The following is a 25,378-nucleotide window of genomic DNA, read 5'->3' on the forward strand; positions in this document are numbered from 1 at the left end:
AGAGAGTGAATCTGACAGTGGTGCTGTGTACAGAGAGAGAGAGAGTGAATCTGACACTGCTGCTGTATACAGAGAGAGAGAGAGAGTGTGTGTGAATCTGACACTGCTGCTGTGTACAGAGAGAGAGAGAATCTGACAGTGGTGCTGTGTACAGAGAGAGAGTGAATCTGACAGTGGTGCTGTGTACAGAGAGAGAGAGTGAATCTGACAGTGGTGCTGTGTACAGAGAGAGAGTGAATCTGACAGTGGTGCTGTGTACAGAGAGAGAGTGAATCTGACAGTGGTGCTGTGTACAGAGAGAGGGAGAGTGAATCTGACACTGCTGCTGTATACAGAGAGAGAGAGAGAGAGTGTGTGTGTGAATCTGACACTGCTGCTGTGTACAGAGAGAGAGAGAATCTGACAGTGGTGCTGTGTACAGATAGAGAGTGAATCTGACAGTGGTGCTGTGTACAGAGAGAGAGAGTGAATCTGACACTGGTGCTGTGTACAGAGAGAGTGAATCTGACACTGGTGCTGTGTACAGACAGAGTGAGGCTGATGCTGCTTCCGTACACACAGAGAGCGTGAGGCTGACGCTGCTGCCGTACACACAGAGAAAGTGAGGCTGACGCTGCTGCCCTACACACAGAGAAAGTGAGGCTGACGCTGCTGCCATACACAGAGAGATTGAGGCTGACGCTTCTGCCGTACACGGAGAGAGTGAGGCTGACGCTTCTGCCGTACACGGAGAGAGTTAGGCTGACGCTGCTGCCGTACACGGAGAGAGTGAGGCTGACGCTGCTGCCGTACACGGAGAGAGTGAGGCTGACGCTGCTGCCGTACACGGAGAGAGTGAGGCTGACGCTGCTGCCGTACACGGAGAGAGTGAGGCTGACGCTGCTGCCGTACACGAAGAGAGTGAGGCTGACGCTGCTGCCGTACACCTAGAGAGTGAGGCTGACGCTGCTCTTGTGCACAGAGAGCGCATGAGCCGCTGATGCTACTGCAGAGAGAGAGTGGCTGTTGCAGTCTGCAGAACAAGATAAACAGTATATACCTGTATGTGTATGTAATTGCCACTGAATACAGACATTTGGTAAATCCTTCCATTTCAAAAAATAAATAAGAAAGTAAATAAAATGTAGATCGCCCAACAGAACCCCACTCCTCCCAAAGGATGGAATCTCAGCAAGGGTCAGGTATACTTATCCTCCACCCATCCCTCCCTTCTAGCAGCCGACGGGATGCTGACTGTATCCCGTTCCTATAATGTAGTGTTCAACATGACTATTTATAGTAGTTGCACATGATTTGTATATCCTCCTCCTCCTTTTTTTTTGTTCTTCATAACTTCACTTTCTGGTTTGGGTCGCGAATATCTTACTGTAAGTTATCTTTATAAAGCATTAGCCTAGTTTGCTGTGTTTGTGCACTGTGATCTATAAAATAGTCGGAAACAGGATGAGCAACAAATCCCAACTGCGATTTCCAGGTTTATTTTAACATGGGATCCCTCCCACAGGAGGAAATGTGGCTTCAGTGGAAATAAATGACATAACTGCTTCCCTCTGCTTGGCAGAAGATCTGTATTATATATTAGCAGGGAATTAAAATAGTGGCCCTTATTCTGGTTCACTCGCAAAGGCAAATTCCTTCTCAAATTGACAAAACTATGCTACACTGCAGGTGGGGCAGATGTAACTTGTGCAGAGAGTTAGATTTGGGTGAGTTATTTTGTTTCTGTGCAGGAAAAGTACTGACTGCTTTATTTTTGCACTGCGATGTAGATCTCACTTTGAAGAAAAACCCCACCCAAATCTAACTCTCTCTGCACAAGTAACATCTACCCCACCTGCAGTGCACATGGTTTTGTCCATTTGATAAGGAATTTGCCTTTGCGAGTGAACCAGAATAAGGGCCAATGTGTATGACTGAATTGATACTAGCCTCTGTGTTGGCTATGAATTCTAAAATGATCTTCCCCTATCAAATTGCTATTTGTTTTTTCCAATATCGATTCAGCAGTGAGTTTATATAACAGGGACAGCGCTGAAGTGTACTTTCATTTTTTGCTGCATATATATATATAGTTTCCTAGAACGGCCACACCGATGTTGATCGGGTCGATCGCATCGCAGGCGACCAAATCGCATGTGATGCGACCGACGCGATGGTCCAGATTTTTTACATTGATTGAAATGTGAATAGGGTCCCTGGGACCCTATTTTACATTGGATTCAATGTAAAAGTCTCCCCAGACCCCAATTTTAACCCCCTCAAAGGCACCCCACGATTGACGCCAACCCGAAGCATAGCGAGCCCGCGCGGGGCGGCGGTACGCGTCCTCCGACCTTTTCATACCCCTACTATCCACGTCGGCGTGGAGTTGAGAATATAAAGTGTGGTGAGCCACCGAGCCCGAAGCGTGGCGAGCGCACGCGTATAACTTCACAGGTATACGCGTCCCCTCGCGGGGCTCGCTGCGCTCGCCACACTTTATATTCTCAACTCCACGCCGACATGGATAGTAGGGGTATGAAAAGGTCAGAGGACGCGTACCGCCGCCCCTCGCGGGCTCGCCACGCTTCAGGTTGGTGTCAATCGTGGGGTGACGTTCACAATGGGGGGGGGGGGCATATACAATGAGAAATGGGCCATATATGCCCATTTCCCATTTTTTACCCGATTACAATGTTAAAAATATTTTAACATTGAACCCTATGGCAAAATCGGGTGCATCGCGTCGGTCGCGTTGCGTGCCATGTTAATGCACCCGACCGACGCGATGGACCCGATTTTGCCTTTGCCGGCAAAATGGACCTGATTTCAAAGGAAATCGGGTCCATCGCGGGTAATCGTGTACCTTAAGTTAAGGTACACGATTACCCCCGATTGTGGCCGTTTTATATAATTTTATATAATTTTTTTTTTTTGGTTCACTCTTATGACATTGTGGTGACACAGAGGCATAACTAGAACTAGGGGGCCCGTAGAAACATTTTCACTGCCCCCTCCGTACTGTGGACTGCTAAATGAAATCAGGAACTCGTCTCCTGATTCCCATGGACAGCAACTGCGTTCTTTGCAGTGTGCTACCAAAGGCACATCTGCTGCCTCGCTGGGCTAGCTCCGTCTCTCCAGTGCTCAGTGATGCTTGTTGTGGCCGTGCACGGAGTGGGGCATTCCCAGACTACAGCCATGACCCCTTCCAGCATCAGTGAGTACCGGAGAGATGGATTCTGGGACAGCAGATGTACTTGCCCACAAGGCTCAGGAGGGGAGTGTCTGCCCACACTTAGTAGTATTGTATAGTGTTGTGCAGGAAAACTAGTTGTTGGGAGAACAACCGGGCCCTGGGGGCATCCTAGGCCCCGTAGCAGCCGCACCCCATACACCTTCTGTAGCTAAGCCATCGGTTGCATGCAATTCCATTTTCATGCAAACTGAGCCCCTTATTGTGATATTGTTCTGCTGCTTGTCTGTGGATTCCCATTCATGAGAATCCACAATCAGCCCCACTTTAGAGGTCCAGTGGAGAGTTTGCTCTGGGCAACTTTTTTTTTTTTAGGTTTGATACTTTTACCCAGAAAACTGAAGCTATTACTTGTTTGGTCATTTTAGGTGGACCTGTCACACATGACGTTGGCAATATTTGTACACTACAATTATTTTTATGGGAATGTAACACTTGCAATTAGTGATGTCACTAAGGAAGAAGGCACTCATTTGTTTGATGTTTGATGACACAGATGACGTGGGCTAACTAGCACCAGTAAAGGGTGTTTCCGTCGGGGTCATTATGGTGACTGATTTTGTTAATTGCTATGCTTTATGTTCAGTTTTCGTTTTATTATTTTTTCTTTGCTTTTCTTATTTTCTTTGCAGTGTTGGAACTACGTTAGCAGGCTCCCAATTCCTGCTAGCTAGGACTTGTCTTCCACTCGTACCCTCCCACCACGGCGGCACACGTGAAGCCCACTGTGTGCAGAGTCATCGTCTATTTGCAACGAGAGATGTCTGGTGACACTTGTCTGACAGCCGTGTGCCCGACTTCAGGTGCCAAGCCTAAGACCTACAGCATTAAAGGGGGATGCTTGGGAAACAAGTATGTGCGGCTGAACGTGGGTGGATCATTGTACTACACCACAGTGCAGGTCCTCACCAGACACGACACCATGCTTAAAGCAATGTTTAGCGGCCGCATGGAGGTCCTCACTGACAAAGAAGGTGAGATGACCTTATTCATGGAGGTACCAGTGTCCATTGTGCCAGCTTTGTCCTTTACAACTAAGATCATGTTTATTTAAGGAGCCTGACACGTAATTGTAGTGCCCTGTATTATCTTTTTAACGTTACCAGGTATTTCAGTATCCATTGATTGTAAAAAGATATTCACATACCAGCTGTCATGTGTTTTCCTTCTGGGATTAGTCTAGCCCTAAAGTGCTATATAATATGTACAGCATGTAATGCCATTGAACTAATAGTAATAATCTAATTGTAAGTTATATGGCAATGCCAGGTGCAGCCCAGAGGTGGAGACAATGGCTGGACTAATTATAGACACTGTAAGAGTAATTGTTTTATAAGTGAAGGACGCTTCCTAAGACATTCCATCGACATGACTGCATCTGTTCCCACATGTCTCTTGTTTTAAAATGTCAAAATTAAAGCTGGTTCAACTGTAATGTCCACATTGCTTTCATGTAGAATGTGACCATCGCAGTGTATTTTTTTTTTTTTTTTTTTTTTTTTAAAGAACGGCTAATATACATTGTGTACTGTATTGTATACATACAATATGAACATATGTGTTTGGCCACAACTGTTAATTATTGATTTCAGGAGTTTCTGTCAGACCCATCGCCACAGGTGTATATAATCAAGCACCTACCCATGCAGTCTCCATTTGCAAACATTGGGATTCAAAATAGGTCATTCTGTAGAACTCCATGATTTCAAGCGTGGTACTGTGATAGGAGGCCACCTCTGAAATAAGACAGTTTGTGATATTTCACCCCTGCTGGATATTCCATGGTTGACTCTATCGATATTATTAGAAAGTAGAAGCATTTAGGAGCAACTGGCAAGAAGCAGAAGACTATGTAAAATCTCAGAGCAGGGTCATTGGCCACAAAGGCGCATGGTGCGTAAAAGTCGCCAAAGCTCTGCTGGTTCCATAGCTGAGGAGTTCCGAGATTCCACTGGCATTAATGTTATCACAAAAACTGTGCTGCAGGAGGTAACGGAATGGATTGCCATGGCAGAGCAGCAGCACGCAAGCCTCCCATCACCAAGGCCAATGCCAAGTGTCGGATGGAGTAGTGTTAAACACACCGGACTGTAGAGCTTTGAAAATGTGTTCTGAGGAGTGACGAATCGCACTTCTCTATTTGGCACTCATATGGACCAGTCTGGGTTTGGAGGGTACTAGGAGAGCATTACCTGCCTGACTGGAGTTTGATGGAGGAGGGATAATGGTATGGGGCTGTTTTTCAGGGTTTGGGCTGAAAAATCAATGAAAAGTGTGCTTTCAACTTGTGGCAACAGCTTGGGGAATGCCCTTTTCTATTCCAACATGACTGTGCCCCAATGTACAAAGCAAGGACTAAAAAGACAGGGTATGATGTGTAAGAACTTGATGAGCCCGCATAGAGCCGTGACCTCAACCCCATCAAGCACCTTTGGGATGAACTTGAATGGAGATTGCGAGCCAGGCCTTCCTGTTAAACATCAGTGCTCTATAAGCTGGACAAGTGCATGCCTCAGTGGTCATAATGCTGATGTGAGCATCAGGTAGGCAGAGGAGTCCTTGTAGGGAGTAAGGAAAAGCACAAGAGGGAGAAAGCTCTGCTCAGGAGAGCTTACATGGTAAATGGGAGAGGCAGATTGGCAAAGGTGACACATATGGGGCGAGACCGTGATCTATATATTCATACAGTTCATGGTAAACAAATAGGTGGTAACAGATCAAAGGAAATATATTTGCAGAAAGTAAAAAGCAATATAATCTTTTATTTGGGTATTTATTTTAGCATCTGTACATGGTTGAACTTGTAGTATTTGTATCTTGTGTAAAGGTGCCCATGCACGGTACAATATTTCCGTATGTTTTGAACTAGATCGCATTGCGCACAAATCGCATGCGATTTGTGCGTGATGCGATGTGAGCCGGAGCTAGTCCAAAAAGCACAGACTGCACAGACTTTGACCTGTGCAATGGGATGCCCGCGGGAGCGCGCATCGCACGGCACCGTGTATGGGCACCTTTTAGTGTTTGCACACTATTGTACTGTTTGCACAAGTCAGTCAAAATAAGAAACCATACAGATAATTTGAGTGTGATATTAAGGGGGTATTCAATTAAGTGACGTTTTTGACTAGTCAAAAAACGGCAATTTTATTTTTTAGGGTGAATTTAAAATGCATATCCCTTTCACACCGCACTTGTAAAACGGTATATTGTGTTTTTTTTCACATTTCAACACGTTTAAGGCTGCAGTGGGAAAGTGCCAGAGTTGATTTACCGGTTAAAGATAACCGGTATTTCAAAACGTTTAAAAAGCAGAGTCCTACACGTTTCAGAGCCGTTTTTTATGCAGTGAGAAATACCGTTTTAAATACCATTTTAAAATACCGTTTTTTAAAACGTTTAGGCAGTGTGAAAGTGGTATAAAATGCAGATTATTTATTATTATTATTATTATTATTATTTGTTTTGTTTTTTGACTAGTCGACAAATCCGGCATGGTATTTTCAGCACAATTGCGGGTGTTTTTGACCGTCTTTAGTCTTTTTTCGCCAATGCAGTTTTTTATTTGAAAAGAAGTGAAATTGCATCAGCAAAAAAATGACTAAAACCGTCCGAAAATACCTGCAATTGAATACTAAAGTCACGTTTTGATGGCTAGCCCCGTGACCTCTTTTAAAGTGCTTTTCCTTAACTAAACAATGTAATTTCATTTTTTAAATAAAGATGTACTGTATGGCAAAATTGGAAAAATCACAGCACATATGAACTTCCCCCTTACAGGCTGGATTCTTATTGACAGATGTGGAAAGCATTTTGGGAGCATCTTAAACTATCTTCGAGATGAAACCATTGCGCTTCCAAAGAACAGACATGAGATCAAGGAATTAATGGCAGAGGCTAAATATTACCTCATTCAGGGCTTGGTAGAGAAATGCCAGACCGCATTACAGGTGAGAATCCCCTGAGTCACACATCCTGTCTGTGACACATGTCGTCATTGTCTGTCAGGTGGTTTCCAAGAATGCTTGAGATACCCTTTGACAATAAAAACGCTTTTTTGTCTTCTTACAATCAGCAGCAAATCTGTGTCAAGTCTGCCAAGTCATATGTTATCGATGCACAAAAAATATGTATGTATTAGTTTGCTGTAGGATCACTGTGTTTTCAGATCACTACTAGAACAAAATATATTTAACCCCTTCCCGACGCAGCATGTTTTTGCCTTCCTGACAGAGGCCTTTTTTTCAAATCTGACATGTATCACTTTAGTGGGGATAACTTTTTTTTGCTTTTACTTATCCCAGTGATTTTGAGATTGTTTTCCCGTGACACATTGTACTTTAAATTAGTGGTAAATTTTGGTCGATACAGTTTTTTTTTTTTTGTGAAAAATACCAAAATGTCGTAAAAAAATGGAACATTTTGCTATTTGCAAAATGTAAAATTTTCTGCTTGTGAGACAAATAATCATACCACTCAAAATAGTTAATAACTAACATAGACCATATCTAAACTTTATTTTTAAATCATTATTTCAACCTCCTTTATTTTTTTTGGACACTAGGGGGCAGCAGAGTCTAAATTTTACACATCACACATTAAAACGCTGTTTTTGGCTGTTCACGTTTGAACAGCCAATCGCAGCGATCGCCCATGACGGGGGGCATCTCTGCCCCCCCTGGGCAATGAGGGAGGATGTCTGCTGTCAGGGACAGCAGACATCGTCCCTCTGTCACCGCGTCTGTAGACGCGGTGGCACTTTGAAGTCATGACGTACATGTACGTCATGTGTCGGGAAGTACATCCCGGCCATGACGTACATGTACGTCAAATGTCGGGAAGGGGTTAATAAGAGAGTGCAAATACAATTATGAAAAAAAATATATATATATATAGTATTTATTAAACATACATTGCTAATAAACAATTTGAAATAATTTAAATAAATCACCCATACAGTATAAATTGAGTCACAAACATATTCCACTGCTTTATATTCACTCAATTATGGAGCGCTAAGCTCAACCTCTGATTCAATGTCCCTTTAAATGCAGGAATAAACGTTTCCTTAATTCGCACTTTGATATATGCAAATTCTACTATGAAAATGATTTACAAACTACTCCTTCGCTGGCATAAATATCCAATACCCTGGATATTTTCCCTTTAGTTAGGGATGGATACCATTCTATTGGGGATATTCAATCTCCTGACGGGGGAGATGGCTGCGGGGCCCTATTCAATGCTGTCTTCCTCAACAGCATTTGACAGGGGATCTCGGCAGAATGAGCCTGACTTCACAAGAAGTCGGGCTCGTTCTGCTGAGAACGGCAAGGAATTGATGAGCTCCTGGCTGCAGCTCGCAGATTCCTGGCCACGTCTCACGGCCACACCCTCTTCTCGTCCCGCGGCGGGCGGGACATTGAATCCCGCCTTCAAATTCTTAGTCAAGCAGTCCGAGAACGGGACAGGGTCACAGCTGTCGGGCCAGCCTGACAGCCGTGGCCCAGAATTGAATACCCCTCTATATATTTGGTTTTCATCAGGCACACGTTCTTTCTGGTCTCTCCATCCTCCATTATATTTGTTGTGTCACTTCGATCCCTTCGCAAAGCAAAAATCTGTTGACATATTATTAACCTGAAATGAAATCCCCTCTTCCATGTACACTTGCACAATGCTGTTCTTAGAATAACTCTCCTTTACTGACACCACATATACACCAACCAGAGACAGCCATGTAAGGGGGAACTATAGGCAAGCCATTGACACTGCATTACACGGTCACCCTGATTGGATTTCTATAACACTGGAATTTAGACATTTTTTAAAAACCTTTTAAAATGTTCATATTTGAATAAAAAAACACATCCTAACAAAGTCTTACCATTGAAAATTATCAAAATAGCCCCTGCTTTGCACTATATTTATAAAATCTGTATAATACATAGGGGGAGATTCAATCGCCGTCGAGCATCTCCCGTTGGGGAGATGCTCGACGGGCCCTATTCAATGCTGTCTTCCCCGACAGCATTGAACAGGGTTTCCTGTCAGAACGAGCCCGACAGCTCTAGCTGTCGGGCTCGTTCTGCCGAGAACAGCCGGGAAGTGACGAGCTGCCGGCTGCAGCTCGTCACTTCCCGGCCGCAACTCGCGGCCACGCCCCCTTCTCGCCGCTCGGCGGCCGGGACATTGAATCCCGACTGCCGAGCTCCAGGCGAGCTCACCGAGAACGGGACAGGGGCACGGCTGTCGCGCTAGCTCGACAGCCGTGCCCCTGACATTGAATACCCCCCATAGTGTTCATTTTAGCACCCGCCATCTTTGAAAACTCATACAGTTCCTCTTCCCTACCTGGGGTGTCGCTGTCTGCTGTGGTGTTTCCAGCACAGGTCTGGTTTGCATATCAGTGCCGATATACAGACCACACTGTGCTAGAATCACTGCAGCAGACAGCGACACCCCAGGCAGGGAAGAGGAACTGCATGGGTTTTCAAAGATAGCGGGTGCTAGAATGAACACTATTACAGTTAGACCTGATGTCGTCATTGTTTTCAATAGGCGACTTTTAATGTCACAACTTACCCCATACTAAAAAATATATTGGTTATTAGTAGACCCCTTGCTTTGTGATTTGTACAGAAGTCCCTTTGTGACTAGTTTTAACCCCTTCCCGACAATTGACGTACATTTACGTCATGGTCGGGAAGTACTTCCCGACACATGGCGTAAATGTACGTCATGGCATTTAACTGTCACCGCGTCTATAGACGCGGTGACAGTTTCAACATGTCTGCTGTCCCTGCATGTCCGTGCATGCCCAGGGGGGGCTGCGATGCCGCCCCCCCGTCGGCGATCGCTGTGATTGGCTGTTCAGTGTGAACAGCCAATTACAGCGTTTTCCTGTGTCACCGGCGAATAACGTTCGCCGGTGACACGGGATCAGAGGTGATTGGTGCTGTAAAGTACAGCACCAATCACCGCGGGGTGTAAGGGTGACACTGGTGTCACCCCACCGCACCCCGCCCGCCCCCAAAGGCCGTGATTGGTTCGTCGGACCGACGGACCAATCACAGCCAAGGAGGGGGATTTAAACTAACGGTGACTGCACTGCAGACGCCATTCCGGTCTGGAATAGCGTGCAGTGCGGTCACCGTACCTCCCTGCCGCCATACTGACCAGAACCTTGCTCCATAGCTTGCTCCATACTTACCTGATCGCTGCTTCATCACTGCTTCCTGGATCCTGTTACTACTTGTGCCTTCCTGTGAAATTGTGCTGCTGCAGTGTACTAGCTAGATAGAGAGAGAGAGAGAGAGAGAGAGAGAGAGATAGAGAGAGATAGAGAGAGATAGAGAGAGATAGAGAGAGATAGAGAGAGAGATAGTGTCAGAGAGTGCTATATTTTGTGCTGCTGCAGTGTGATATAGTTATAGATAGAGAGAGAGAGATAGAGAGAGAGAGATAGATAGAGAGGCCTAGTGACAGAGTGCTATATTTTGTGCTGCTGCAGTGTGATAGTTATAGAGAGATAGAGAGAGATAGAGAGAGAGATAGTGTCAGAGAGTGCTATATTTTGTGCTGCTGCAGTGTGATATAGTTATAGATAGAGAGAGATAGAGAGAGAGAGATAGATAGAGAGGCCTAGTGACAGAGTGCTATATTTTGTGCTGCTGCAGTGTGATAGTTATAGAGAGATAGAGAGAGAGAGATAGAGAGAGATAGTGACAGATTGTGCTATATATTTTTGATATAACTGACTGCTGCCCCCTCCTTTTGTGCTGATCAGTATAAATTAACTGATCAGCAACTTTTTGGGGGCGCAGGTTTTTTTTTATATATAGATATACCTGTCAGTGCTGCTGCTGCAGTGTCATAGAGTGATAGATAGTGAGAGATAGAGAGATAGAGAGAGATAGTGACAGAGAGTGATAGAGAGTGCTAAATTTTTTGTCTGCTGCCCCCGCCTTTTGTGCTGATCACTATATCTGAGGTGATCAGCAACTTTTTTGGGGGTACAGAGGTTTTTTTTTTTTTATATATATACCTGTCAGTTGCACCAAAGGTTGTGCACCTGCTGCACCTCACTGGTAATCAGTGTCGCATCACTGATCACCTTTTTTTTTTGTGTGTGTGCTGTGGGGTCTTTTTTTAATTTTTTTTTTACACACACTGTGATTTTGTGGGTGTCCTGTGGCCGCTGTGCGCTGATCAGTGACGTACATCACTGATCAGCTTTTTCGGCACAGGGTTGATCTATATTTTTTTTTTTTTGATCAAATTCCTGTTGCCTTTGAGCGCTGTTCAGTGACAGACGTTACTGACCAACATCTGTGCTCAATTTTTGGCGCAGGACCTTTTTTTTTTTTTTAACCCCTTAAATTTTTTATTTTTAACCCCTTCATTTTTTTTTTTTTTATTGGTATAAAGTATTTTTTTTTTTCTGCACCACATACACACTACACACTACATACCCCCCGGATTGAAATAAAGTTTGTACCCCCCCCTACACTATACACGTGTTGAAACATTTCACTACCAGTAACACAAAAATAAAAATGGCATCCCAAATGTCCTCCCAAATGTCCTCCCAGTCATCCAGGAGAATGTATTCAGCGGAGGAGGCATATGCCCTGCTTGCTTCTGACTCTGACACAGCCAGTGATGCAAGCGGGGAATTTGAAGGATTTGCCTTAAGCTCCTCTTCCTCCTCTGGTGATGAGGGACCCCCTCAAAGACGCCCCCGTAGAGCAGCTGAGACCCCCCCCCCAATAATTGATCTCGTATGGACCCCACCACCAGACAATTTTGAGCCCCAGGTTCCTGAGTTTTTGGCCATGCCAGGAATCCAATTTGATTCCACAGGTCTCAGAGAAATTGACTTTTTCAAATTATTTTTCTCTGATGATTTTATAAATTTAATGGTGGACCAAACTAATTTATATGCCCAGCAGTTTATTGCTCAAAACCCCACGTCATCATTTGCTAGGTGGACCCCTGTAGATGCAGTAGAGATGATGACGTTTTGGGGTCTGGTGTTTCATATGGGCATAGTAAAAAAGCCAGAAATTAGGCAATATTGGAGTACAGATGTTCTGTACAGTACTCCATTTTACCGTATGGCCATGCCCCGGGCTCGATTTGAGACGATCCTTAAATTTATACATTACACCGATAATGCACAGTGCCCACCCAGAGATGATCCCACCTTTGACCGGCTATTCAAAGTCAGGCCGGTCATTGATCATTTCAGTGCCAAATTTGAAGAGGTGTACATCCCTGAAAAATTTATTTGTATCGACGAGTCCCTTATACATTTTAAAGGAAGGGTTAAATTCCGCCAGTACCTTCCCAGTAAGAGGGCAAGGTATGGCATAAAAATGTACAAACTGTGTGAAAGCACCTCAGGGTACACCCACAGGTTTAGGGTTTATGAAGGGAAGGATTCAAGAATTGAACCGCCAGAATGCCCCCCCTCCCTCGTAGGTGTTAGTGGGAAAATTGTCTGGGATTTAGTGCACCCCTTCCTGGATAAAGGTTATCACCTCTATGTGGATAACTTTTACACCAGCATCCCCCTGTTTAAGGCCCTTGGTTCAAGAGGTACAGCAGCTTGCGGTACTGTGCGCAAGAACCAAAGAGGCCTCCCAAAAACGCACATTGCCCAAGTAATGAGAAGGGGTGAAAGCAGGGGAATATGCACCGAAAATATGTTGTTGGTCAAATATAAGGACAAGAGGGATGTCCTTATACTGACAACAATTCACGGAGACAGTACCACCTCCGTCCCTGTACGAGGTACCAGTACCCACACCTCAAAACCTAATTGTATCCTGGATTACAATAGGTACATGGGCGGAGTGGATCTTTCAGATCAGGTACTGAAGCCGTACAGTGCCCTGCGGAAAACAAAAATCTGGTACAAGAAGCTGGCCGTGTATATCATCCAGATGGCACTGTATAACGCTTACGTGCTATTCCGTTCTACCGGCCAGAGGGGGACATTTATGCACTTTCAAGAGGAAGTCATAAAGGGCCTAATATTTGGGAACCAGCAGGCAGAGGGCCCCAGTACTTCTAGTACTGGCCCCCGTATTGTACCAGGGCAGCATTTTCCTGATGAAATCCCCTCCACTGGAAAAAAGGGCAGGACACAAAAAAGGTGCAAAGTTTGCTATAAAAAGGGAATAAGAAAGCAAACTATTTTCCAGTGTGACACTTGCCCCGACAAACCCGGCCTATGTATAAAGGAGTGTTTTAAAATATACCACACATCTATGAAATATTAGGTTCATAATTTCACCGTGCTTCGGGGGTCTTGCTAATGCCACATAGCACCCACCATTCATTCCACCAGAATCTGAGCCGCAAAATCCAAAAATCACTCCTTCCCTTCTGAGTCCTGCCATGCACCCAACTGGTATTTTTTGGTCACATGTGAGGCATTGCCGTACTCGGGAGAAATTGGGGCACATATTTTGGGGTGCTTTGTCTCCTTCATTCCTTGTGAAAATGAAAAATTTTGAGCCAGAACTGCATTTTTGTGTAAAAAAATGTAATTTTTCATGTTCACTGCCCACTTGTATCAAAATTGGTGAAACCCCTGGGGGTTTGAAATGTACACTATACCCCTAGATGAATTCCCTGAGGGGTGTAGTTTGCAAAATGGGGTCACTTGTGGGGGGGTTCCACTGTATTGGTGCTTTGGGGGTCTTGCTAATGCGACATAGCACCCACCATCATTCCACCAGAATTTGTGCTGCAAAATCCAAATATCACTCCTTCCCTTCTGAGTCCTGCCACTTTTTGGTCACACATGAGGCATTGCCGTACTCGGGAGAAATTGGGGCACAGATTTTGGGGTGCTTTGTCTCCTTCATTCCTTCTGAAAATGAAAAATTTTGAGCCAGAACTGCATTTTTGTGTAAAAAAATGTAATTTTTCATTTTCACTGCCCACTTGTATCAAAATTGGTGAAACCCCTGGGGGTTTTAAATGTACACTATACCCCTAGATGAATTCCCTGAGGGGTGTAGTTTGCAAAATGGGGTGACTTGTGGGGGGGTTCCACTGTATTGGTGCAACATAGCACCCACCATTCATTCCACCAGAATCTGTGCTGCAAAATCCAAAAATCACTCCTTCCGTTCTGAGTCCTGCCATGCACCCAACTGGTATTTTTTGGTCACATGTGAGGCATTTCCGTACTCGGGAGAAATTGGGGCACATATTTTGGGGTGCTTTTTCTCCTTCATACCTTCTGAAAATGAAAAATTTTGAGCCAGAACTGCATTTTTGTGTAAAAAAATGTAATTTTTCATTTTCACTGCCCACTTGTATCAAAATTGGTGAAACCCCTGGGGGTTTGAAATGTACACTATACCCCTAGATGAATTCCCTGAGGGGTGTACTTTGCAAAATGGGGTGACTTGTGGGGGGGTTCCACTGTATTGGTGCAACATAGCACCCACCATTCATTCCACCAGAATCTGTGCTGCAAAATCCAAAAATCACTCCTTCCCTTCTGAGTCCTGCCATGCACCCAACTGGTATTTTTTGGTCACATGTGAGGCATTGCCGTACTCGGGAGAAATTGGGGCACAGATTTTGGGGTGCTTTTTCTCCTTCATACCTTCTGAAAATGAAAAATTTTGAGCCAGAACTGCATTTTTGTGTAAAAAAATGTAATTTTTCATTTTCACTGCCCAGTTGTATCAAAATTGGTGAAACCCCTGGGGGTTTGAAATGTACACTATACCCCTAGATGAATTCCCTGAGGGGTGTAGTTTTCAAAATGGGGTGACTTGTGGGGGGGTTCCACTGTATTGGTGCTTGGGGGGTCTTGCTAATGCGACATAGCACCCACCAAAATTCCACCAGAATCTGAGCTGCAAAATCCAAAAATCACTCCTTCCGTTCTGAGTCCTGCCATGCACCCAACTGGTATTTTTTGGTCACATGTGAGGCATTGCCGTACTCGGGAGAAATTGGGGCACAGATTTTGGGGTGCTTTTTCTCCTTCATACCTTCTGAAAATGAAAAATTTCGAGCCAGAACTGCATTTTTGTGTAAAAAATGTAATTTTTCAATTTCACTGCCCACTTGTATCAAAATTGGTGAAACCCCTGGGGGTTTGAAATGTACACTATACCCCTAGATGAATTCCCTGAGGGGTGTAGTTTTCAAAATGGGGTGACTTGTGGGGGGGTTCCACTGTATTGGTGCTTGGGGGGTCTTGCTAATGCGACATAGCACCCACCAAAATTCCACCAGAATCTGAGCCGCAAAATCCAAAAATCACTCCTTCCGTTCTGAGTCCTGCCATGCACCCAACTGGTATTTTTTGGTCACATGTGAGGCATTTCCGTACTCGGGAGAAATTGGGGCACATATTTTGGGGTGCTTTTTCTCCTTCATACCTTCTGAAAATGAAAAATTTTGAGCCAGAACTGCATTTTTGTGTAAAAAAATGTAATTTTTCATTTTCACTGCCCACTTGTATCAAAATTGGTGAAACCCCTGGGGGTTTGAAATGTACACTATACCCCTAGATGAATTCCCTGAGGGGTGTACTTTGCAAAATGGGGTGACTTGTGGGGGGGTTCCACTGTATTGGTGCAACATAGCACCCACCATTCATTCCACCAGAATCTGTGCTGCAAAATCCAAAAATCACTCCTTCCCTTCTGAGTCCTGCCATGCACCCAACTGGTATTTTTTGGTCACATGTGAGGCATTGCCGTACTCGGGAGAAATTGGGGCACAGATTTTGGGGTGCTTTTTCTCCTTCATACCTTCTGAAAATGAAAAATTTTGAGCCAGAACTGCATTTTTGTGTAAAAAAAATGTAATTTTTCATTTTCACTGCCCAGTTGTATCAAAATTGGTGAAACCCCTGGGGGTTTGAAATGTACACTATACCCCTAGATGAATTCCCTGAGGGGTGTAGTTTTCAAAATGGGGTGACTTGTGGGGGGGTTCCACTGTATTGGTGCTTGGGGGGTCTTGCTAATGCGACATAGCACCCACCAAAATTCCACCAGAATCTGAGCTGCAAAATCCAAAAATCACTCCTTCCGTTCTGAGTCCTGCCATGCACCCAACTGGTATTTTTTGGTCACATGTGAGGCATTGCCGTACTCGGGAGAAATTGGGGCACAGATTTTGGGGTGCTTTTTCTCCTTCATACCTTCTGAAAATGAAAAATTTCGAGCCAGAACTGCATTTTTGTGTAAAAAATGTAATTTTTCAATTTCACTGCCCACTTGTATCAAAATTGGTGAAACCCCTGGGGGTTTGAAATGTACACTATACCCCTAGATGAATTCCCTGAGGGGTGTAGTTTTCAAAATGGGGTGACTTGTGGGGGGGTTCCACTGTATTGGTGCTTGGGGGGTCTTGCTAATGCGACATAGCACCCACCAAAATTCCACCAGAATCTGAGCCGCAAAATCCAAAAATCACTCCTTCCGTTCTGAGTCCTGCCATGCACCCAACTGGTATTTTTTGGTCACATGTGAGGCATTTCCGTACTCGGGAGAAATTGGGGCACATATTTTGGGGTGCTTTTTCTCCTTCATACCTTCTGAAAATGAAAAATTTTGAGCCAGAACTGCATTTTTGTGTAAAAAAATGTAATTTTTCATTTTCACTGCCCACTTGTATCAAAATTGGTGAAACCCCTGGGGGTTTGAAATGTACACTATACCCCTAGATGAATTCCCTGAGGGGTGTACTTTGCAAAATGGGGTGACTTGTGGGGGGGTTCCACTGTATTGGTGCAACATAGCACCCACCATTCATTCCACCAGAATCTGTGCTGCAAAATCCAAAAATCACTCCTTCCCTTCTGAGTCCTGCCATGCACCCAACTGGTATTTTTTGGTCACATGTGAGGCATTGCCGTACTCGGGAGAAATTGGGGCACAGATTTTGGGGTGCTTTTTCTCCTTCATACCTTCTGAAAATGAAAAATTTTGAGCCAGAACTGCATTTTTGTGTAAAAAAATGTAATTTTTCATTTTCACTGCCCACTTGTATCAAAATTGGTGAAACCCCTGGGGGTTTGAAATGTACACTATACCCCTAGATGAATTCCCTGAGGGGTGTAGTTTGCAAAATGGGGTGACTTGTGGGGGGGTTCCACTGTATTGGTGCTTGGGGGGTCTTGCTAATGCGACATAGCACCCACCAAAATTCCACCAGAATCTGAGCTGCAAAATCCAAAAATCACTCCTTCCCTTCTGAGTCCTGCCATGCACCCAACTGGTATTTTTTGGTCACATGTGAGGCATTGCCGTACTCGGGAGAAATTGGGGCACAGATTTTGGGGTGCTTTGTCTCCTTCATACCTTCTGAAAATGACAAATTTGGAGCCAGAACTGCATTTTTGTGTAAAAAAAATAATTTTTCATTTTCACTGCCCAGTTGTACCACAATTGGTGAAACCCCTGGGGGTTTGAAATGTACACTATACCCCTAGATGAATTCCCTGAGGGGTGTAGTTTGCAAAATGGGGTCACTTGTGGGGGGGTTCCTAACTTTTAGCATCTTATGGTGCCTTGAAACCTACATGGTGCCTAAAAAATAATCTCATAAAAAGGAGGCTCCAAAATCAAGTAGGTGCTCCTTCTATTATGAAGCCTGTGGTTTGGTCACCGTGCACACTAGGGCCACATATAGGATATTTATGAAAACAAAAGAATTGGGGGAATCAATTTTTAGTCACATTTCTCTAGTAAAATGTACTGTGTTCCTTATAAAAATGTATTAAAATTGCAAATCTGCAAAAAAAAAGAAATTTTGAAATTTCACCTACACTTTGTTTTAATTCCTGTGAAACACCTAAAGGGTTAACAAACTTCCAAAATGCTGTTTTGAATACTGTGAGGGGTGCAGTTTTTGAAATGGCATCATTTATGGGGGTGTCTCACATACAAGTCCCTCAAAGTTACATCAGAACTGAACTGGTCCCTAAAAAAATCAGTGTTTGAAATTTTCTTGAAAATTTGAGAATTTGCTATTCATATTGTAAGCCTCCTAGTGTCCCAAAAAATTAAAAGGAAGTTGAAATAATGATGTCAACATAAAGTAGACATATGGTCTATGTTAGTTATTCACTATTTTGAGTGGTAAGATTATTTGTCTCACAAGCAGAAAATTTAACATTTTGCAAATCGCTAAATTTTCCATTTTTTCACGATATTTTGGTATTTTTCACAAAAAAACACAGACTGTATCGACCCAAATTTACCACTAATTTGAAGTACAATGTGTCACGAAAAAACAATCTCAAAATCACTGGGATAAGTAAAAGCAAAAAAAAGTTATCCCCACTTAAGTGAGACATGTCAGATTTGAAAAAAAGGGCTCTGTCAGGAACGCAAAAACTGGCTCTGTCAGGAAGGGGTTAAAAAGCAGTTTTATATTGTCATGGAAATTTTCACTTGTTGTAATAGCCTTAGTTTTAATAAGGGAATACATTATAAAATGCTTCGTATATTATCATTTTGGGTATTAACAAAGAGCTTTTTAAAAAATAAATAAAGATCAGTTCATCTAGTGGTAGAAGATGTGTTAGAAATTGAAAGTCAGCACACGAAGGCTTTAGAAATATCTCCCCTAGAATTTGCTTCTGGTGTAAAATCCCCAGCTGTTTCCAGCAGGCACCGCTATTCTGCTCAGACCTATCCCTGTGCCTTTTATATTCTAGATCTTCAGAAGGTTGTTGGTCAAACACACCTGCAAACAATACAGCAGACCTCTCATTTCTTTCCCTTTCATCCTCCTTTCAGGATAAGAGTGAGTCATATGAAGCCGTATGTAATATCCCCATCATCACATCTCCAAAAGAAGAAGAGAAGCTGATTGAATCATCCGCCAAGGTGCTTACTTCACTCGTGCAATTGGCGGTTATATTACATTTCTGCTGGCTTGGGGCCGAGTAATACAGCAAGTGTTATCATCGGTCTATTTTTATTATGATGCAATTACTTGTAGGTTAATGATGTCCAATTCTACTTTATTTCATATGGGATGTCTGAGGTAAATGTTGTCTGTGAAAATATATAAATAAGAGGTACTGTATGTTTAGTTTTATTGGGTTAAAATAATTTTCCTTATTAAAGTGTCCCTACCAATTTCAGATTAGGCAGCCGTTTTAAAAAAAAAAAAAAAAGACTAATCACATATAGGTTTATCAAGGGGTGTTGCCAGGACTTTGTGGACACCTCATAGAAACATTTTGGATTTATTATTATTACGTTTTTTATATAGCGCCTACATATTCTGCAGCGCTTTACAGAGTATAGCTGAACATTCACATCAGTCCCTGCCCCAGTGGAGCTTACGATCTATGTTCCCTACAACATGTACACGCACACACAGACATTGTAGCCAATTAACCTACCAGTATATTTTTGGATGGTGGGAGGAAACCGGAGCACCCGGAGTAAACCCACACAAGCACGGGGAGAATATACAAACTCCACACAGTTAGGGCCATGGTGGGGATCGAGCCCATGACCTCAGTGCTGTGAGGCAGTAATGCTAACCATTACACCATCCATATGCCCATATCTATGATTGACCCCCCCATCCAAATGTTTCTAGAGAGATCTTTTCAGCAGTTGTTAGTTTTATGCCCCATCATAGTGACCTACTGTACTTCATTGTCTGAACCATAGTTGTGTTTTAGTTAGTGTTACATCCTATAGTAGTGCCTTAGTTTATTTTATGAATCTTGGTTCACATTTATGTCACTTTGCAGTGCTGTCAGTACACCTTAAGCAAATCAGTATTCCCAATTCATATTATTCCATGGTGTCCCTAGGTTATATTATGCCACCCTATAGTGCATGCACTTCATATTGTAGCCATATTACAGTGCCCCATATTATTTAACCTAATTCATACAATTCATTTTATACCACATTACAATGAACAGATCCAGAGGCATAACTACAGATGGAGCCAGGAACATCCTTAGCCGGCGCTCGCCAGATACCTTTCACTGGCGAGCGCTGGCGATAGAGACTGGGACGCGTGTGCATCTCACGCGCACGAGCGTCCCAGTATCATGGCGGCTGGGCAGCGTCTCCCTGCACATCTCCGCTTCAGGGAGACGCTGCCCAGGTCGGAACGGCGAGGGGGACCGGTGGCGACGGCGGGGGAAATAGCGGCGACCCCCGCCAAGCTACGTTGCCACAGGGAGCGCGAGCGCCCCTGTCGGTAGCCGGGCGGTGGATGGCGGGAGAATCGCCATCCCCTGCAAGGATAAGCCCGGCTACATCTGTAGATATATCACAGGCCCCAAGTCAAACATTTGTAAGACGCCCTATGTATCTACCAATAGTGAAACATGTATGTACAATATGTAACTATGACAAGCCTCTCTCTGCTCTGGGAACCAAAGCAGCCACACTCGCCGAACCTATGGTAACTACACACTTGGTTTCATCAGTTCACTAGGCACCTTTAGTAAGTAATGACAAGACTATGGGCCCAATGTAATAGGGTGTGAGAATCAGAAAGTAAGAGATTTTGTTACAGTTTTAACATTTTTTTAAAGGGGCAATCCTTTACACTAAAAAGAACTGGTTGATTTTGCCATGTAATTGATTGCTACTTTAAAAAAAAAAAAAAACACTCTCTGATTCACACACCCTGTTACATTTGGCCCTATGTTACTAAAGTCTAGCAAAAAAAGCGGCATTCTCACGATTGTTGATTCAGGTCAGGACAGTGTGTGTGTGTGTGTGTGTATAATAATATATATATATATATATATATATATTATCTCTATCTTCCTATTCCTTCTTTCTGTCCTCTGCTTTATATTGGACATTTTATGTATTAAACTGTGTAATATTCATTGTAAACCCAGGTGAGGAATAACATATCCTAGAATTAGTTTAGCAATGGAAATTCATATTTTCATACCCAGCCGTTTAATTGTAGATCAGTCACATTCGTAGGGATACCTCCTGCCAAGCTTTTCAATGAAAGCGGGATTAGAATAGTTGGTTAAAAGCCACTTAGAGAATAACATTTCAGAGAAACCGGTAACTAACCTGCCTGGGGACATTCTACGTTTATAAACACCTTATAAGCTCATTTCTCATTACTCTGCAAATCTTTTCTCAGATGTTTTAAAATGAGATTTTATAATGTAAAGGGGTGTACACACGGAGAACTTTTAACAGGAGATTTTGACTAGATAGTCAAAATCTCCTAGAAGGTTAGCCAAAATCTCCCTATTTTTCTCCTGCTTAGTCAATATTGTCCAGCAGAAATTGCTTAGTATAGATAGACTGTGCAGGCAAGGTAATTTTGACTAGATCATAGACTATCATTGCTTAGACAAAATCGCTTAGTCATAATGTCCAGTGCATCTAGCCAAAATCTCTCCCAAAATTGCTTAGTCAAAATTGTCCATTAGTCAAAATCTCCCCGTGTGTACACCCCTTAAGGCTTCTGGGTGCGAGGCAGATGAGACCTCTGTTTTTGAGCAGAATGCTGGCATTCTTAAAGTGGTCATAATATATCCTGCTTGTCTCAAAGTGCAGCCTTTACTTCGCAGTAGAAGCCATTTTGTTGGCTGATCCAATATCATCAAAAGAATGCAGTACGGACGGTGTAATGGTTAGCATTACTGCCTCACAGCACTGAGGTCATGGGTTCGATCCCCACCATGGCTATTACTGTGCGGAGTTTGTATATTCTCCCCTTACTTGCGTGGGGTTCCTCCGGGTACTCCGGTTTCCTCTCACAATCCAAAAATATACTGGTAGGTTAATTGGCTCTCAACAAATTAACCCTAGAATGTCTGTGTTCGTGTACATGTGGTAGGAATATAGATTGTAAGCTCCACTGGGGCAGGGATTGATGTGAATGTTCAAATATTCTCTGTAAAGCGCTGCGGAATATGTGTGCGCTATATAAGAAACTGTTAATAAATAATAAATAAATCTTCTCCATAGATTAGACACTACGGGTAAATGTTGGTTCAGCCAACACATTGCAGATATTTGTAAGCAGCAGAGGGCTTTTAATTAAATAAACTTTATGGACTGATGTTAAGTTGGATGCAAAAATTGTGTAATTATGTGTCCACACAAACTTTCAGAGCAAATCAGTTATGTGCGATGTGTGGAGGCTGTGATTTATTATGGCAGAGCAACATTGCCCCTTCCTGCAGCGGGTTACATAGGTTTCCACAGGGAAACATCGAGGTGTAGAGTGGATCTGGAATCAGAGGAACCAACAGGTAAAGCTTTAGCTGTCCCAGGATGCATCAGGGCCTCCTCTATAACCCCGCCTCCAGCCACTGTGAGCTCAGTTTTGAAGTTGGTGCCTGCAGAGCCTAAACATCACCCCTGATTGATGCTGCATCACCCTGCTGGCTTGTTCCCAGGTTACTTGCGGTGCAGACGTCCAAGAACATAAGCATAATCGCGGACTGCTCTCCAGGATCATGTGGCTGCTACCAGGCAGAAGGTAGCAGGGTTCCCTAGTGGGGACCCACCATTAAATCCCGTTCTGTCCTGGGGTCTAGGGAGATGGACTGCAGTGCTGGTGTGGATACTATCTCTACACAGGAACCCCACTAGACCACCGGGGCAGATGGGCACAGGTCTGGTGTATTTATACTTGTTTCTCTTTCAATGGTCCTGGTGACACAGCTCAACACTGGGATGTAGGAGGGTCCGAAGGAGCCAGGCACCTATCCTAAAGCTTTAGAGGGTAGGCTCCTCCCCTACTGCATCCCTGGACTCTTCAGTTCGTGTTAGGTGCCCACTGGAGTGGGTGCTATTCTAAAGGGCTGCAGGAGCAGCCGAAGAATTAGAGTAGTTAGGGGATTTTTATTATTTTATTAACTTTTACCCTAGCTAGGTAGGCACAGTGTGAGGATTCTCATAGTGAATCCTCACACTGCCAGCGCAACAGGAGCTGACAGAAGCGCGTCCTGTCAGCTCTCTGTGCACAGGGGAGACTCTGTCTGGTCTCCCTGTGCTGCGCTTACAGCCTCTATTAAGAGGCTGCCTGGGCTCCAGAGTAGCCTGAAACCGGCTCCACAGTTAGGTGGGGATCATGGGGGACAGGCGCTCCGTGATGGTGGCGGCCATTTTATGCGGAGCTTACACGCTGAGCTCCTGATTGAGAGGACAGCAGCGCTGTGACAGGCATGTTCCAAGTGGTCCCCATTCGAGGGGGAGACACTGGAACTAGGAAATCCTACCTAAGGAGCGGCTGGCTGGGGGTGGTTGGCGCCAAAAGGTCACGGACCCCGCAGCAGCAGGGACTGTTGGTCTCTTCCTTCACTCTGACTTTGGCGCCTTTCAGAACGCTTGCAGCGGAGCTGAGCTGGCTAATTGATCCTGCAGAGTGACTTGGATTTCCTGGGCATCGCTTCCCCGCAGTTGAAACCTACAGACAGCTAAGTGACTGGGTGCATTGGCTTTGTATAAACGCTTGTACATTGTTTGCACTGTGTATATTGAGATATATATATTGTTTCAATTGCATCATGTCTGAGCATCAGGCTGTGGTTTTGGGGGAGGGAGCCCTTAGTGCACTGAGCGCGTGCAATGTTTGCACACAAAAGTTTGTCCCTGAGCAGATGGCCAAGGGGGGCTTATGTATTACTTGCGCTGATGTGAGACCCATGGGCAGTGAACCCCATAGGGCAGAGCAGAGTGAACCTGCGTGGGCCAGTGCCCTAGGCAGGTCTGTAAACGCTTTGGTGCAGCTTCTGGACAGGCAGAGTGATGTGCTGGTAGAATCACAGAGACCTATGCCATCATCTCAGCAGTCTTCTGGCTCCTTGCCTCTTACCCAGGCAGATCCTGCGCTTATTCAGGTGATGCAGGATACTGCTAAGGGGATCAACAGATTCAGTGAATTACTGGACAAAATGGATGATGTTGCAGGGACCCCTAAAAGGTCTTATGCTATGCCTACTGTGGTAGATGAGGAGGAAGGAGAGTATACTGACACACCCTGGGACCAGGGTGATGATTTTGAAGAGACCTCTGCTGCTGGTATAGAGGATCTCATTGTGGCTGTAAAACAGGCTTTAAAACTGTCTGTAGAGGATAAGACTCCTGTTAAGGGTGTTTTTAAGCGACAGCGGAAGGAGGCTGTCACTTTTCCTTCAGATGAGGGGTTGCAGGAATTACTGGAAGGGGCTTGGAAAACCCCAGATAAGAGGCTACAGATGCCTAAGAGATTCCTCAGTCTGTACCCCATGCCAGAGTCTCATGCTGAACTCTGGGAAAAGGTGCCTGTTGTAGATGCTTCAGTGGCACGTTTATCAAAAGCTACGGTATTGCCTGTACAGGGTGGTGCAGCTTTTAAAGATTCTGTGGATAAAAAGCTGGAGGGAAACCTCAAGGCGATTTTTGAAGGGGTGGGGTTTACCCTACGTCCCCTTATTGCTTCAGCCTGGGTCTCTAAGGCCATTATAGAGTGGGCTGGTGAGTTATGCACCATGCTGCAGGCTGACCCTGGTGCCTTGCTGGTAGCAGAAAAGATTAAGGCTGCTGCAGAATATGCGGTGGAAGCAGAGGAGGAAGCTCTTAAAATGGCTACCAGAGTGTCCACAGTCTCTATTAATGCCAGGAGAGTGCTCTGGCTTAAGGCCTGGGAAGCGGACAATGAGTCCAAAAAGGCCCTAGAAATGTTAGCTTTCAAAGGAAAGTTACTTTTTGGTTCTGAGCTAGAGGAGATTATAAAGCAAGCCACAGGCGGCAAGAGTACATTTCTGCCGGCCTCCTCCACAAAGCAGTCATCCAGATTCGCTGCTTTTAAGCCGTCCTTTCGGCCCTCCCCTAGAGGAGGTGCGTCCTTTCGGGGACAGTCCTTCAGGGGAAAGTTTCAGACCTCTAGGGGCAAATCTCAAAGGTCCAAGTTTGGCTCCTTCCATAAGAAGCCTGCCTCCAAAGGAGAGGAAAAACCCTCCGCATGACTGCCAGGGGATAGGCCCGGCAGGGATAAAGGTGGGGGGGCGTCTCACACACTTCAGGGACGCTTGGGCTTCTCTAGACCAGGATGCCTGGGTCTTAGAGATTATTACCCAGGGTTACAGAATCCCTTTCAGAGGGCTGCCTCCGAAGAGGTTCATCCCCACACCCATGCCAAAAC

General features: G+C 44.4%; 1 protein-coding gene across 1 annotated transcript in view; it reads left to right on the plus strand.

Moving 5' to 3' along the window:
* TNFAIP1 (TNF alpha induced protein 1) overlaps positions 1 to 25,378 on the plus strand; it is a 46,542-nt gene that overhangs the window by 2,177 nt on the left and 18,987 nt on the right. Inside the window, exons 2-4 of the mRNA XM_083172213.1 lie at positions 3,868 to 4,209; positions 7,016 to 7,185; positions 19,030 to 19,119. Of these exons, the coding sequence (XP_083028339.1) occupies positions 3,996 to 4,209; positions 7,016 to 7,185; positions 19,030 to 19,119 (474 nt within the window). The 5' untranslated portion in view covers positions 3,868 to 3,995. The remainder of the gene's footprint in view (positions 1 to 3,867; positions 4,210 to 7,015; positions 7,186 to 19,029; positions 19,120 to 25,378) is intronic.

The sequence above is a fragment of the Crinia signifera genome, chromosome 2, assembly GCF_055691185.1.
Source record: "Crinia signifera chromosome 2, ASM5569118v1, whole genome shotgun sequence".
In the NCBI taxonomy this organism is placed as follows: Eukaryota; Metazoa; Chordata; class Amphibia; order Anura; family Myobatrachidae; genus Crinia; species Crinia signifera.